Genomic DNA, 16800 nt, shown 5'->3' with positions numbered 1-16800 from the left:
TTTTTCTTTCGTAAAAGTTTTTTTTAATTGATGAAGAAGGTCAATAAATAGTGAGAGTATAGGTAATTTTAAAATTTATTTAACCGTACGTTATTTGTGTAATTTTTTGATTTATATAAGTGTAGATAAATAGGGAGAGTGTTGAATATTGAGATTTACCTACACATATATCTTCATGTAACATCGATATGCATCGGCATATCTCTCTATCATTGTTATCAGTTAGTTCTTTAGTTGACACTGTTCAATATACATCTTATTGAGATCACCACTGGTTTTACATATTTTAACATTTTTTCCTAAGCTAAAAGTGATAGAAAGATTACGTGACCTGATTCGATTTTAAGTTGAGACACAGTGAAACGCTTTGTCCTTATTCACAGAAGTTCATAACCTTTCATCATTCCCCTAAAGAGAAACCTTGTGCTAATAGCTACAAAGGATCAAGTCCAAACCATCTCAAATTTAGTTTAGTACGAGTAAATTGACACGTCAATCTAAAATGCACCATGGTTACTATAAACTCCATACCAGCACACTGCAACAGACATGTCAACTTACCACTCACCACCTCGTAAATATACGAGTTCCTTTCAGTTACATTAATAAAATCGAATATAAAGCGTAACATGTTCTATTGTTAGACACATAAACACAATGAACTCGTATCATATGCATGAGTGCGTACAGTAAATTAAACATTAAAGGGTTGGTTTGCCTACAGAGATAATCATTTTCCATTCAAAGCCTATGCACCGGTCAGGCTCTGCACTCTGCACGATATTGAAGGTTTATGTGTTAGTTCACAAAGCAATCAACAATCAATAAACATGGACTTTGGTCACTATGACTTTGGTTGCTATTCTGTTATCTTGTTGTATTTGAGCACAACGAGTCATACTCACTGTGTGAATATTCAATTTATATTTGGAAAATATATGTAACGCATTTGCAACATTATAAAAGATTGACGAGAGCTACACTGATGACAGACAATTCACTGCAGATTGAGGATAAATCATGGTGAAAATATTATGTCAGCAGCGGAGGTACAGGCACAGTCTAAAATAGCAAATAAAGATGAGTTGACCGCAGGTACATCGTGTGACTAATAAAGCACTTTTCAGTAAGGCTCATAATGGGTCGAAATCTGCAATGAAAAAAATCGTCTTCTCTCAAGCACACCCTGTGGTTTTTAACAGTATACGCTGGCTTGACAAATCCGGATACACTACACAGTATTAAAACAAGGCATGGCAGTTTAAATCGCTTTTGTGTAGTCTGACTTAATACCACACAGAACATTTGCATACATCATTCTGATATTGAAGAAAATTGTTTGCATAAATTTTATCAGTTTTGTGGATTTTCTCTCGTAAATCGTATATAAGAAATTACGTTCGCTGATGTGAATTTAATTTCAGAATACATTGCAACGGAAAATACCATTATTCGTACTTTTGTTGGGTTTGGGGATCGTTCAGTTCATTCGTAACACCTTTTCAGTGCTGTCATTAAAATTAAATCTTAAATAACTCGACGAGAAATACGAGCTCTGTGAAGTTAAAACTATGCTCCATCCCCCATTTAGAGGGGTATATTCGGAGGTTAAGCATGTTTTTATCATCAACGCCACCATCATCATTTAATGATTTCATTTTGATGACAGCACTGAATGATTTCTCGCCTGTTTTTCCTTTCACTTGTTGCGTGCTTCCATTTTTCTTAATAGATTTAATAGATTCATATTAAGCCAACAACGACATACAAAACTTAGGTGATTTATCATTTTTGTGCAAATCTTTATTTCCTATATTTGAGGATCACTTAGGCTTTGTCGTAGTTGAAGTCACTTCTTCATATTGCAAAGGTAATTCTTGAACGTACTCCTGCTCTCGATCAACGCCTGCAGGTCGAATGTGGTATAGAAAGTATTCGAGCACGTACATCTGTCTATCGCTTATGTAATGGAAGCTTATCGCATCATTAGCACAGCAATCCATTCCCTACATTTTTATTAGTCAAGTCAGTACGATGTTTTACGGGGTAAAATGGAATTAAGTCGATTGACTTACCTGCACTTGAGGATAGGTCAAATCATTCCGATACCAGTACTTGTTGTCGTCGTCAGTCAAAATTCTTGGAAATAGATGATCAACTGGTGTAAAGGCTAAGAATCTGTGTCTTCCAGAAGAGTCTCGGGAGTCTTCTAGCGTAACTCCTACACGGCGCAAGCAATTTGCTGGAAAATAGAAAGCATTGCTGGCCGTTAACAATCAAACTCCTGTTAAAATTGTAAAAGCAACAGGATGCACCCTCGAGCTATTGGTTCCTTTCTTGTGAGCTTATTGCGCAAGTACATCACCAATTTACTTATTTACCTAACTCTGCGTCCTCAGAACCGGCATGACCCTCTCGACAATTTTCAGAGTGTGGTAGTCCGTCCAGAACAAACCTTCTCAAAGCTTCTTTACTGAGTACATACCCTAGGATAGTTAAAGGTCAATGCACGTTCATAAACCGTTCAAACCGTTCTTTCTTACCAGCCCCACCACTCGTCCAGAAAGGAATCTCTTTAGAACTAAACTGACAACCGAAGAAAATGGGATCCTTGTTCGAATAATTGCTGAGAAACTTTTTCAGATTGTCCACAACCACATAAGTGTCGTCGTCTGCTTTCATAATCCAATCAAATTCTTCTTTGTGGTGTTCCCATGCGTACTTCAAAGCGCCTTTCGTTTTCCCCCACAACCAATCACGACCATCTCCAGCACCAGGTACAACAACTGCGTCAATTACACTATCTAGGTAACAACAAACATCAAAGCGTCATTTTTAAAATTTGTTCAGTCGTTTACCTTCTTGCGATGAAATAAACAGCAGTTTGTCACATCGCTTTCCCCACGTACGTTTCACGTGAATAGCTTGAGTTCGATGATTTTTAGGGTATGTCAGGACCCAACAAAGGACTCTAATGTTTTCATGAAGTGAACTATTCTTGGCTGGTATTGTCGAAACAGTATTTCCTTCAGACGTAAATTTTGTCACTTTTCCGGTTTCTGAATTCTTCCAAGTTATTATCGAGCTACGAAATATTTCATTTAGAGACAACGAACATAACAAACCGATAACGACACCAACATAGAGCTGGTAGTTTGTTTGCGGAATTCTTCTAGCGATTTGCATTTTTACTATATTGTCAGCTGCATTGACAAAATCAGATCAAATCGTGTGACATTGAACCACAATCCCCGGAACGCTTTTAACTATTCACACCAACCGTCGAACCAAAACTGACCCCACATTTCTCTTTGTCAGGAAAAGAACGAATAGAACACACAAAATAGCATCAATCTATTAGCTCTGCCGTAATTTGCATAAGAAACAAGTGTTTATTATGCAAATTATTTCTTGCCACTTTTCGATTTGTTGTTTTTTATAAAAAAATTGGGAAAAAATTGCATAAAACAAACTTTTGATGACTATTTTGTTCTAAATAACATAAAAGGTTTTTTATGCAAATTACGGCAGAGCTGGATATCACAGTTGAAATGTTTGGCAGTGCGAAATATTACCTAGCGAATCTCACTCGTATAGCAAACCGGCCAAGTATAGATTTATCAATTTGATTCGTTATGCGATTCGTTTATTTGAATATTTGAGGCAATAATGACCGAAAAATTCTAACCGTCTGTGATAGTAGAAAGGGAACGAAAATAGACAACAAGAAGACTCATCAGTGAAAACTGGTTTTCAATAGTCTCAGGAATAGTGGATTTGTCTAATAAAATAAAATTTGCTTGCTATTAATGTTAAGGTGGTTAAGGTGGATGACTGTGAATTCAGACTTACTGGTCATTTAGAGAGCGACGTATGGGCAACGTATAGTGTCAAAATTGACATTAGAACAAAAGAATTCTGTCAATTTTGACACTATACGTCGCTCTCCAAATGGCCAGTTATGCTTAATTTCAACTTACCGAAAAAGTACTCCGTGTTAGAGACAAAATTGAATTTTTTACAGTTTACGTGACAGTTCGCTCTCTCACGACTCCCTAACGGGTTCGTTGAGTGGAAACCATACATTACTCAGGATCCATGTAATAACTGAGTTACTAGTAACATTCATAAAATTTCCAATAAAGGATGGTTGGCAAGCTTTTTCACATAACGACACATCCGATTCTTTTGAAACGAATCAGAAAACTTAAGTCACATAGATACCCCAAGTTCAAAACCTATGTCTGTGAATGCATAATTTCATTTTTATTGAGAGAAAAACCAGTTTCCAAAACCAAAATATGTTTTGGAACTCATCTAACTCAATCAGCCAAACATTATGAATGTTGCTAAACAAGCACGTGATAATTATCAGATGTCATTCAACTCAAAAAGAGTGGAATTGATTTTCTAATATGCAGACTAGTCCATTTATTGGTTATGCCACAAATTGGCGCTGGTTCGGTGAACTTAATGGATTTTGTGACAAAGAATGTTTCAAATTCAGATTCAGAAAAAAAATTTACATAAGAGAGCGTCATTACGACTGGTTTCCAGTTTTTACCTAGAAATGAGTGCAAAGAAAAATTTGAGAAGAGCCACACAGTTCCATCTGTGAAGGAAAGGCATGATTATCTATTTTTACTCAGACTATCGAAGGGGGAAGAGGTCAAGGTTTTATAAATCAAGGCCCCATGCAACAACACTATGGTCCATGTTGGTTTTCAGTTTTTTCAAATAAATGTTAAAATAATGTCTCGCTTGCCAGAATGTCGATATATGATTTCAAGATTATTCTCGTATAAATGCGAGTTTATGCTTTCGACGTTAAGACTTGAAAATGTTTTTCTTTTTCAAAGAAATTGAATACGAAAATATTTTGATCAATTGATTGGATAAACCGGCGGGGTTATTCGACCACAAAATCTTCAATGAAAAAAAAACTCGTTTTCGCTCCAGCACACCCTGTAGTTTTTAACAGTAAGCTGGCTTGACAAATCTGGATCCAGCAGCATTAAAACAAGGCAGTTTAAATCGCTATTGTGTAGTCTGACTTAATACCACACAGAAACATTTGCATACATCATTCTGATATTGAAGAAAAATGTTTGCATAAATTGTATCAGTTTTGTGGATTTTCTCTCGTAAATCGTATAAGAAATTACGTTCACTGATGGAATATTTTCTGACGTGAATTTTCTTTCAGAAAATATTGGAGCGGAAAATACCATTATTCGTACTTTTGTTGTGTTTACGTTCTCGTTCGAATGCTGCCGTTTGTTTCCAATGGTAAATTTTGTATTTACTTTGTCATCCTAATAACGGTATGCTATGGGTACTATAAGTAAGACTTAAGTTAAAAGAAAAGGAAAATGTAAACAAAACGAGCAATTCAAATGAGGGAAAAATTGGATAATGTTTCGTTTACGATAAACATTTTTTGGAAATGTTTGCAAAATGTTAATTTGTTTGGAGAAAAGTTGAGTTTCCGGCGTAGTACAGCTATAGCATTAATTTGGCACTAATTTTCTGTTCAGTGCATTTAAATACAAGATCCAGATAATACTTTTGCTCATTAACATACCTGTTTCAAACAAGCCGTATCCACTAATTGCTTTTTGAGAGTCTAATTATTAAGTCGTTGCATCCATTTTACATTTTAAGTAATTGATTTGAATTACATAACTGAAAGTCATTGACCAATTTATTTCTTTTCGTTTCAGGTGAGTTGTTAAAGCACCAGGCACTATTTTAAACTGTTCATCAGCGATAAGTGAGTTTGCATATTTCGTCCAACATAATTTCGTATAAAAAGTAGCGTTTGCTACACGAACTGAAAACAATAACACGTAGCAGGGTGCGGAAAAAAATATCGGAGATTCGAGGGATTCAGCCGAAGGGAAATCAATTGAAATTCAGAAATTGGTCAATATGAAACTGTTGGATGTTTAATTGATCGACGTGATAGTAGATATGCCATTCCCGGTTCGTTTGATACGAGATGAGTGATGGTAAAGAACTTCACACCGAAGAGTGATAATTGTTTTTCGCAACAAGTGACGAAAAGTAGGCCTTTCTTGCGAAAAACTTTGTATACAAATCGATGATACACCACATCTAGTGCCTAAAAAAGCATTTATCACTCGGTTGTATAAATAACAATTTCCTAACCAGTGTTGAAATATTCCCAACGTCGTCACGAGCCGGAGGCGAGCGTTTTAGTGTGCGTTAGGAAAATAACTATAACTAAACCGAACAGGGGTCTGGGCTGATTGTTTTACCTCTGTATGAAGTTCTTTTTCATCACTCATTAATAATATGACAAAAATGATTGGTGGTCGACTGTCCTTATTAAATCTCGTTTCAAACGAACCGTACTTTGACTATTCAAAATTGGAACCATCGACGATGTTAGTGTTTTATGGATCAAACCGAACAGTTACTTCCTGTGAAATTGACTTCATTTAACGAAGTGCATGATATCGCCTGCAAGATATCACCTTCCTGGTAGTTGCTTACACAATCGTCCAGGCACAGTAGAAATCATTTTCCCACATTTTCCCTCTGTGGTCGGCGATTAGATGTACCGGAAGTATGTCTCGTTGAGTTACAAAATCAAACAAAGTTTATTCTTCATAAATGATCTTTACGGCCTTCATGCACAACATCTAGTTATTCTATTCGTTTCGACATCACTCTAAGCTAAATTGAAAATTTAACCACTTCGGTGCACTGCACAGGTTTCTAATGAACAAACATTTCTGGGCGAAACACAGTTTGGAGTTGCTAGAGCTTATGGTTATGTAGTAAATTGTTTTGGCGTAGAAACATCTATACATTTTGCCATTTTTACTAATTTGGTTTTGGTGTACGCTCCAGAGTCTATTTTAGACAAGCTCGGGCGAATTTTAGAGAAACTATTGACATGGAGTGTAGCGAAATTTCACTAAAATCACTCCAATTTTGAGACGTTCGTTAGGTTGTTTTTATAAGTTGTTCACCTTTTACCAGAGTTAGATTTGATCGATTTTTTTAAATCTAAATCTTAAATCTATCTGAAATAATAAATTTCACAAAATTCAAGTTGGTGAAACTTAGCGAAATAATAGAAACTATTCCATTAAGTTGGGCCACAGAAAGTAAAGGAAACAGTTCCAATACTTTGTTATGTTTAAATCGTTTAAATAAAACTTTATATTGAACTACTCAAAGATTTCGAGGAAATTAAATAACACCGGCTTTCGGAAGTGCTTCTTGTAACTGCAACAAAGTATCGTTGCGAATTATACAACGCAACCACATAAATATGAAATATGATGAAAATAAAGTTTAAGCAAAGTTTTCAATATAGCGAAATTGACTAACTTTAATGATATATAACAGCCACCAGAGAAATGCTCTGCTCAATGAAAGCCAGGTTAATATTGAAAATATTTTACAAAACTCGAACAAGTTGAAAACTTACAAAATACACACACCATATTCCGTAAACATCTTCAGCTATTTTTGTATTACCATCCTGTCCTGAATAAAGTCCATAAAGTCGAAAGGCAAAAAAAAAATTATGGCAAACTCTATTTGCTCTCCTCACATTCTGATGAGACAGCCCAATAACACTTACTATGTGGGCAAATATTTACCAATTTCATTTGATGCCATTTAGTTGTCTGAGGAAAGTAGATGGGCAGGACAGGCTCATATAATATAGTAATAATATGGATTCTATGTTAATGTTATTTTTATAGCTGCCAATGTCGGAGTTTAATGGTGATTTGCTGTTAAAGACATTCAACGCTATAGTTTAACATAAAAATACAAATTTATTGCGATTCTATGTATAATCAAAATGTGTATCAAAAGCAAGTTATGCGATTTGGTGCGGATCGGCAATAAGAATAATTGTACGAATGTATTGTGTAACTTGAAATCGATGCTGAATATTAAGTGTCCCGCAGTCACAGCACACGTAAATTACTGTTCGCATTGATTTATTGCCAATGCCCAAATATATACAATTGAGCGAATTCAAAATCGATAGGAAATCGTAAAAGTACGGTTCAACTTTGGCAATTAGAGAAATGCCATTACAATAAAATTCTTCGATAAAGTTTAACAGTCTTATAGCGTTCAGCCGGAATAATTCGGAACAATAATTATTGCTCATTATGCACTGAAAAGATTGTTTCACGAAATCGAAGTGTATAAAAGATGCGAAGCAATCAGAACGTAATTTATTCACTTTACAACCAAGAAACATCCAACTGGCTACGCGGAAAAGGAGAAAAATCGACCTCTTTGCTCCATAGTGGGTGTTTCAAAATCCTTAATGGAAATCATTCTCATTAAATTTTACCGCATAACAAACTTGAACACTATAACACATCCAACGAAACTACTGCTCATATTTGATGGATCTCTAATGTTTCTTCTCGATGCTTTTCCATTTAAAAAACAGCCTCAAACTATTAGATTTATGAGAATGTGATGCAACTGTAAGCTGTAAATTGTGTGATCTATCTAAATCTAGTACTTCCATATTTGAGAAACATATATATGTCACTTTAATTGGTTGAAATAGCGTAGTTGAAAGACAAAATTGGTGAAACAACAGAATCTTGAATCAGAATTAACCTGGCACATACGGCTATTCATCTGTTATCGATAACAACGATAGAAATAATGACAAGCTCTGGGTAATACGTTTCCTTATATAGTAAAATGCATGATAAAAAATTGAAGTACAAGATTTGAAATCAACAGATTAAAAATACTTTGATCGATGGAAGTAATAGAACCGATACTAGTCATATGCTTGCCGTCTGTAACAGGTTAACTAGAACTCGAATTTTACAAGATTCGACATCTATTTATTTTCATAGCTTACGAAGAAACATAGAATGCTTACATACAACTAAAGACCCCATCTATTTCCGATAAAATTTTCCGCGTCTGCTTGGAACTCGAACTTTATCTCCAACCTTAAAATCCTATAAAAATCTGAATAGATTGTGGTGAGCCTGCTAAGTGTTTGTAATAATTGCTGGTGACTGAACTGACGGGAGGATATTAAATTCAGTTTATCCATATTTATTGTTTGTGTAAAAAAAAATAGTAAAAATCTATAACGCCTGTCGGTAGTGACCCACTTTGTGAACGTTATTTGTCGATTGTATTCCGATGTTGATGATTTTAAGGCTGGGACAGGTCAAACTGTGATCTGAATTGAATTACCTGAAACCCTATTCCACGAATTATTGTGAAGTAACTTACATACATAATGTCATACATATCAGCCTCGTTAGTATCTCCAGGCGACCAGAAGCTCTTTCCTTACACCGGGACTCGCAAATGTTTTCAACTTGCATATAAAATAAACCTACGAACACACTGTACTTCATACGGTGCTAAAAGCAAGCTGATATCATGTAGAGAATAACTAAAATTTACTGAATAAGCGAAATGCAAATGACACAAACTGGGGGAAAATGAAAAGAGTTCGCTGAAAACATTTTTAAATAAAAAATATCCAAAACTGTCGGCCATTCATACTGACACATTTATCATGTGAATTGCGAATGTCCAAAATGTGAAAAAAAAACTGTTAATAAGTTGAACACTACATTCAGTTATGTCACTGATGGGTAGTCTTCGTTTGATAAGCTATTACACAGTACTAATAAAACTTGTACGTTGCAAGCCCACAATTTTTGATTTAATTTTTTTTCGGTTTGTTCAATTGTTGCCAGTGGTTAAGGGATGTTAGGAGATGATATCTTCCACAACAGAATATAGCTGAAAGTTATGAAATGAGCTAAAGTACTGCGAATTAGAAATTTCCAGTTTTGCTCATGAACAATGTTTTGTGTGCTGGAAATGACCGACCAAGTCGCCATACTTCAAGATTAGAAAAACAAAATCTTTTACTTCATTTTACTTTTACACCATAGTATACGAACTGCTTTTCCATATCGGTGCAAAAGGTTTATTTTGAGAAAAGTGTTCTTGAACTGTCAGCTAAAATAATTGTGAGCAAAGAAATCTTTTTGGTCACTGAGATATTAACGTACAAAGCAGGCAGTACACTGTACCGAGTACACTAAGACGGGAAGACTATCTTCAGGAAGGTAGGCGGCTCTGACGAAGGTTTATTGTATATTAATATTACAGTAGCTACAGTAGCTTCTACAACTTTACCAAGATAATCATAATCATTCTGAAAGTCTGAAAATCTGAAAGTTAGCGAACCAAAACAAATGAAACTAATGGCGCCTGAAAAAGCTGTATCATAATGAGAAGCTTTACTGTTATACCCACTACGACCATTACTAATTTCAATAAATTATTTTTGAAGAAACTGCCAGCCAACTACCACACACACATAAACTTTCTGCATTGAAATTAACAAGAAACGTAAACCATTTGAATCTGAAATACAAATTTTCGTGTAATCTCATCTCTAGAGACAGTTTGCTACGTAAAACACGTTGTGGTATTCACAGGGAGAAGTAGCAAAAAAATACCTTTCCTACCAGATGTGCGGTGGTATCCGTTATCCGTATAACACTATTCTTGAAGGAATTACGTTTAAAATGAGATGTTATTTGTCAATGGTGCTGAACGAAGTGAACTGCTTTTATGGCGTATGAAGATTTTCGGGTTTTGATTTACGAATTGAACAAAATTTCAAAATAACTTCATTAATTAAACAAGTATTTGGTTTTCAAATCCCTTTTCAAAGTTGTTATGTTCATTTTCATATTTATCCCGATCCATATTCCGGAATGAATGTTTATGTTCTACCAGAGAGCTGAAGTTGGAAAGATGAGGGAAATAAATTAGAAAAGGACTGAGCCAGCCGTACACAACCCATTCAACTAAAAATTTATTTAATGAAAACAACATACCATACCCCGTACCTACATAATTTTCATAAAGTTTCATAAATAGGCTTTTGCAGCAAGCGGTTCTATACATTATACCGTCATCATCAAATATTTAACACAATTACTTACGAAACAAAAATAAAGCAACAGTACGATATGTAACAACGTCAAATTTGTTCGAAATTTCTGTTAAATTATTTATCGAAATGAATCTGCTCGTCCATTTCCACTGATACCGATATACATAAGCATACACATAATCCGTGTGTATAAAACTATATCAACGTCTCGAAATGTCCTCCTTAACATCAATATCATTTGGTATTCTGAACAAATTTGATCCCATAAAATGCGCACTTTTAGTGATAATAAAACCTGGAACGAAATGAAAAACCAAACAAACGACTCAATGAGGATACAATGGAGAAAATCGAACGAATAAGTAGAATAACATAATTTTCATATAAAAAAAAGTTTTTTCTTTTTTTTAGTAAGATTCAACTTGGGATTATTGAGAAATTTTGTCGAATGTGTAACAATCTCAAAGTGGTTACGTGTGTATATGGGACAGGGTAATACAATCAAAAGCAAGGTTGGTTATGCATAGGAGTAGGACATCCTTTTTTTGAATAATAAATGCGACATTGTAGATCGTCGATCCGTTTTTTTGTCTTTTCGGTTGTGAGTTACAGATTTGTAAAGTTGACCGTCAGGCAATGCAATTATTTTTCATTAAAGCCGTAACCGTTCCACGCCCTACACAGATGACATTGATAGGTTTCAAAAGGTGCACACAGGCTCTCAACCTACTTAAGAAGCAAAAAAATATTTGCTGAATTTATCGTTTATGATGTGTCGACAACATACTGAGTTAAGTCGCTCATTTTATACATTGCCCCACAAAATAAACTTTATTCGATTTCAATAAAATTCTCGTCGATAAAGTTTCCCCAGAGTGGACAAATTTATTTTTAATATGACGAAGGTAACGTCGCCTAAAAAACGGTTATCCGTCTCGAACATAACATGATGAAATGTTAAGACGATATTGAAGCTGCCTCATTTAAAATTAGCTATCGAACTCATATTTACGGAGGACTTCGATGTTATGTTTACACAGCCAAAATACGCTATGAATACGCAACATATATAACGGTTGTGAACCGCAATTTTGTCTTCAAATTTTAAAATTAAATCATGAACAACGATACGCTCCAAGTATGTTGAGTTGAAGTCTCAATAGACCGTGTTCATATGACTTAATTTATTTTTTACCAAATGAACACATCGAAAAAACACTCCGAATATGTATAAATAGCTGAAAAAATATTAGTTAGTATTTTTAATTTGAGTATTACAGATTTAAAAAAAATTTGAAAATTTAGGCGCTTAAAAAACAGAAGTACCACATTCTGAATTACCAGAGTTAAAACGAAAAACCAAAATGGCGTCGAATGGGACATTTTAATCGTTGTTGATAAAATGTCAGTCAAAAACAAAAACGATCAAGAGCTATGTCGACAATGGAGTTCTTAAAAGCAAAATGTTTTATTAAATGTTTATGTGTTAACGGGTAAAAGGTGATCCATAATTTGGAAAAAAAAGTAGAAAACTACTGAGTGGAAAGTTTCGTTCGAAAATTGAAATAAATCAGCAACAGTGATAGAAGATGCTAAAGGTGTTTAGAAAGCACTGTGTTTCCAATTTTGAAATAAATTTGTTGGTGTTGCATCAATTTGCGTCTTTTTTTGTTTAATACAAACAGAAGTGCTTTTTTGTTGTGCATTATAGTCTATATTTTTGTTAAAAACTCTGCCAATTACACGTTCGATGTGAATTCTAACGCCCGCTAGCACTTTACCGTTCATCAAATCTGTTGACATAGAAACAATAACAAATAAAATATCCCTATCAGCTGTGGAATAATATCCCATATTTATATTTTTTAGAGTTTCTGCTACGAAAAAAATGACCATGCGGATGGCATCGGGATGGCAATGTATATTTTAAATAATTTTTTAAAAATAAATATAATTATTTTTTCTTATGATTATCATGGTAAAACTGTTTTTTATTGAGATTCGAAATTTTTTTGTCAAAATAGCACACGGTCTATTGGGTAGTTAAGCTTTAACAAACATAAAATAAAATTGTTAAACCTTAAATGCACTTTCGTTATGGTGCTGAAGTTTAAAATTTAATACTCGCAGTCGGTTGTAAATAGCAATGTGGTTAAAAAGTATTTACATTGTTATTTCCATTCCAACGTGATGTGGGGCGATGGGAGTATAAACCATATTTTGTATGCATTAAATATTTAAAGCAGGTAGTACAAAAAGTGGCACTGAATTCTGATAGCAGGTCGGTCGGTGGAAAATATTGCGAAATCGTTTTTTTTTGCTGGAACATCCATAATTGGAAATTTGAACTTTTAATGCTTGCAATTTAGTTGGGCGAACAAATTTGAATAATTATGTCGAATAAATGCCATTAGATGAAGACAAGAGAGAGGAAAAAAAATCTAAATTTCCGGGGAAACTGTGCTAATTATAATGGATGTAAATTGATATAATCTTATGGCACGGTTCCAATAAAATTTAGCGAAAAATTACGGAAAAGAAAAGAAAAGAGAGGAAGGAGAATGATAGCGATGCATGATAAATTAACTAAACTGGTGCCAACCATTTAATACGACGAACTAAATCACTGTTTTTTTAACGATCTTCCAAATGAATGATTTGTAAGTTTTTCGCGGGATAAGATTTTGAATTTTCTACAGAATGAAAATACGAACCAAATTGCCACTCTTTTCAAATTATTTTCTTCGAATATTTAATGTTTCGTGTATGCGACCTCAATTTGTTCAGTTGTTTGAGGTGAAAGAAAACTCAATAATAAAAGCCAACCCGATTTACATAACCGAAACAAACCGATGATCATGTTATCGATTTCGATTACAAAAGTAATAGATGACCTCCGTTAAGTGTTCTCTTACATTGCAGAATCCTGGCGTAATGAGTTCCATAAACTTACGAGATCGAAAGCAAGGCGAGTAGTATATGCGATCACGAACCACTTCGAGCTTTACGCTAATCTGAGATGAGTCATCTCCACAGAATAGATCCATCGACCCTATCTGAATTTGTTTTCTGACATCTGAACCACTTTTGCAGCTGCTGCAGGTCGCTCTAAGCCTTTTGAATTAGTTGCAAAAATTATTGCATTTTGCTTTTACGAATTTTGCAACTACTGTTGCAGCTACTTCAGGCGGGCTTACATACCCTTAGGGATTGACCACTCTACACCAATGATTGGTGACCAATCTCAGGCTAAGAACTTCAAGATGAGGATCTACCAACAGAACATGGCAAGTGTGTTAAAGACTTCTTATCGAATACAGGGAAATTTCCCTGATAGAAGTAGTAAGGTCAAGGAGTAGGGAACAAAGGATCTTTGATCTGAATTCCTGTTTCTCAATTGCTTCCCAAAAACTCTAATTTAGTTAGTCAGTTGAAGTAAAAGCTTGTGTGTGAAACGCAAGGCTATAACCAATAGAAGTAACAGATTAAGTCGTTTAATGGAAATACACTTGCCATTTCAGAAATGTATTTTTCAACGTAAATACCACTGAGGGTCTGGGAGGCAACATTTTGAAAACCAATATTCCAAACTAGGACTTATAATTTTCTGACTGTTTTATATGTCTATAGTACCAAAATGGTTTTCAAACATTTTTTGAGTCGCTTCGGTAGTCAATAAAAATGCCTTCAAAAGTCGAAAAATGGTTTCGTTTATATTATTCAATAAAGTTCAGTGTTCATTTCACGTCTCTTTGAATCTGTGTGACAATAATTTTGTCATTGTTGGTGGTTGTCTGGTTGCCAACCCGGTACTCATCCTATCTTCATTCTTTAACGCTTTTCAAAATGTTGAACATGCTGTAGGCAGAATTTAAAATCTAAAAAATAGAAACGAATTTCAATGTAACAATCGTACCGACCCAGCAAATATGTGCAAACCTTACTAAATGTCTCCAAAGTTAACGGATACAATTTACCAACTAGAAGCTCATGCGGTTGCTTCAAATATTCCGCAAAAATAATTATACACTGTTTGGTTGCTTGTGGCTGCTCGGTCCACTCCGACTCGAACAAGCTATAGGAGAGACGATTACTTGACAGCATTATCTCATTACCAAAGTATGTAATCAAAAATAAATCGGCAATGCAGTAAAACAACAGTATGCTGTACACACAACGTTCCAATAAACTATCGCCGACGTCCTGGGAATGAATAAAAACCTTTATAGCTGCGAAGTCAATAAAGGCAATTCAATTGACTTACAAATACCAGACAGTAAATTGATCCGCAAATACATAGAGCGCTAGTACCGAATTGAATGAGAAATATTTCTGCGAAAAATGACCCCACCTCCTCAGTCAACCTACCGAAAATTGAAGACTTTCATGTCTCTATGCCATTTATATCTAACATCGTTACATACTCCCTTGTGTGTAGGTGAACAACGACACATTCCTTTAAATGTTGCTCAAAAAGGTTGTGCTTTTGCTTCTCAGACAACTTCATCGGCTCGCTTTTTTGACCCATTCGCTTCATTTCACTTCCTAATATATCGTATCTCAATGAGCAAGACAACAGTAAATACCAAATTATCATGGACAAAAATGATGCTATCGATGTTACAACGGTTGCTGGTAAAAGAAAAATGGTCGCAGTCCAGAATGCAATTTCACTGCTTTTGTAATCCCAAGGAAAACCTATTTCTATAACCAGATTTTTTTCACTTCTAACCAGTGGTATAAGTGTCACCTCAAAACAGGCAATGGTCTCCATGACAATAAACGAAATAATGAATTTTATGAATTCTCCTTTTGTCCTGTTGAAAAATTCGAGATCCTCGTCGCATCGAACCGTAAAATTACAAACTCGATTCAACAAATTAACAATGCGGTTCTGTTTCCAAATCAAAAGACCCAATTTGACATTCAAAACTATGACAACGATTGATGCTTCCGCTAGAAATATTTTTTTGCCTACTTCTTCATTTGTAATCGCTCCAGCTACCAACGATACGAGAAAAAGGGAGTTGCAAATGTAATAAAGTAATTTCGTTCTCCGTTCTCTGGCGGTAGCCGTAGCTCCCCGATGCCAGAGTCCAATAAAGTAAAAAAAATTAATGATTGCACTAATCACTTTATCAATTCCAATAGAATACATCCTGAGACCGTGATTAAAAACGTTTGAAAATGCAAAAAATACTGAACTGACGTGGTCACCACTTGGTATATGAGGACTAATAACTAAAGTAAAATTACAAGCCTCTCATGCTAGACTTATATTTCTTCTCATGGTTGTAGTAATTTACATGTTTCCATTTATTATTTTCGTGTCAATGAAGTTAGCAAATGGCTTTTAATTTTCCTGTCACTATCGTCTGTCTTTTCTCACTCAAAGAAAATTTCCTTTCCGTAGTAGCCTTAGTCGATGTTACAACGATATAATGTCTCACCAAGACTCTATGTGCAGTGCATTGGTATCACATGTGTTCTCCACAAACTATAAATTATTTCTAACATTAAAATACACACAAAAATCGATTGGATTTCAAATACAAATTTGTTTTTTAACATTGGTGAGACACAAACTCCATTGACTAACCGTCGACGGACACTTTCATTTCAAATCCAATATTGATCTGTTGGTTGGTACAATACATCACATGCTTTGGTCAGTGAATATGTTTTGACTATTTCTTCTTTGTATGCATTTCACATCACATATTTCACTTTAAAAATGCACACGTCTGGGCTGTCAAGGTAGATTTTAGGCAGTTTCGCAAGTAGTAGCCTAAATTACGAAAAAATTCTGAAATATTCATAGCATGTCAAATCTATTA

The 16800-nt window shown here is 34.8% G+C and overlaps 3 protein-coding genes across 16 annotated transcripts in view; 1 reads left to right on the top strand and 2 right to left on the bottom strand.

Moving 5' to 3' along the window:
• Positions 1 to 16800, top strand: part of LOC119071717 (solute carrier family 12 member 4) — a 152168-nt gene that overhangs the window by 102906 nt on the left and 32462 nt on the right. The window lies entirely within an intron of this gene.
• On the bottom strand, positions 1787 to 3330 carry LOC119071770 (glycoprotein-N-acetylgalactosamine 3-beta-galactosyltransferase 1-like). Its single transcript, XM_037176820.1, has 5 exons — positions 2859 to 3330; positions 2544 to 2804; positions 2382 to 2486; positions 2076 to 2242; positions 1787 to 2006 (listed from the first exon to the last, which is right to left on the bottom strand). The coding sequence occupies exons 1-5, from the start codon at positions 3184 to 3186 to the stop codon at positions 1824 to 1826; spliced, it is 1044 nt and encodes a 347-aa protein (XP_037032715.1). The 5' UTR covers positions 3187 to 3330; the 3' UTR covers positions 1787 to 1823.
• Positions 14714 to 16194, bottom strand: LOC119071766 (odorant receptor 94b-like). The gene is made up of 4 exons (XM_037176813.1): positions 15388 to 16194; positions 15228 to 15327; positions 14903 to 15166; positions 14714 to 14841 (listed from the first exon to the last, which is right to left on the bottom strand). Exons 1-4 carry the CDS (start codon positions 16119 to 16121, stop codon positions 14788 to 14790), a joined length of 1152 nt encoding a protein of 383 aa, XP_037032708.1. The 5' UTR covers positions 16122 to 16194; the 3' UTR covers positions 14714 to 14787.

Source organism: Bradysia coprophila, assembly GCF_014529535.1.
Source record: "Bradysia coprophila strain Holo2 chromosome IV unlocalized genomic scaffold, BU_Bcop_v1 contig_5, whole genome shotgun sequence".
Classification (NCBI taxonomy): Eukaryota; Metazoa; Arthropoda; class Insecta; order Diptera; family Sciaridae; genus Bradysia; species Bradysia coprophila.
The sequence above is the reverse complement of the archived record's forward strand: the minus strand, read 5'-3'. Positions and strand labels throughout refer to the sequence as shown.

Excerpts from the sequence above, each read along its gene's own strand:
- LOC119071770 (XM_037176820.1), bottom strand. The coding sequence starts at position 3,186 with ATGCAAATCGCTAGAAGAATTCCGCAAACAAACTACCAGCTCTATGTT. Across the intron at positions 2,805-2,858 it reads GTTTATTTCATCGCAAGAAG|ATAGTGTAATTGACGCAGTT; the intron begins GTAAACGACTGA and ends GTTGTTACCTAG. Across the intron at positions 2,487-2,543 it reads CTGGACGAGTGGTGGGGCTG|GGTATGTACTCAGTAAAGAA; the intron begins GTAAGAAAGAAC and ends TAACTATCCTAG.
- LOC119071766 (XM_037176813.1), bottom strand. The coding sequence starts at position 16,121 with ATGTATTCTATTGGAATTGATAAAGTGATTAGTGCAATCATTAATTTT. Across the intron at positions 15,167-15,227 it reads CAATTTACTGTCTGGTATTT|GACGTCGGCGATAGTTTATT; the intron begins GTAAGTCAATTG and ends ATTCATTCCCAG. Across the intron at positions 14,842-14,902 it reads CTTTGGAGACATTTAGTAAG|ATTTTAAATTCTGCCTACAG; the intron begins GTTTGCACATAT and ends TCTATTTTTTAG.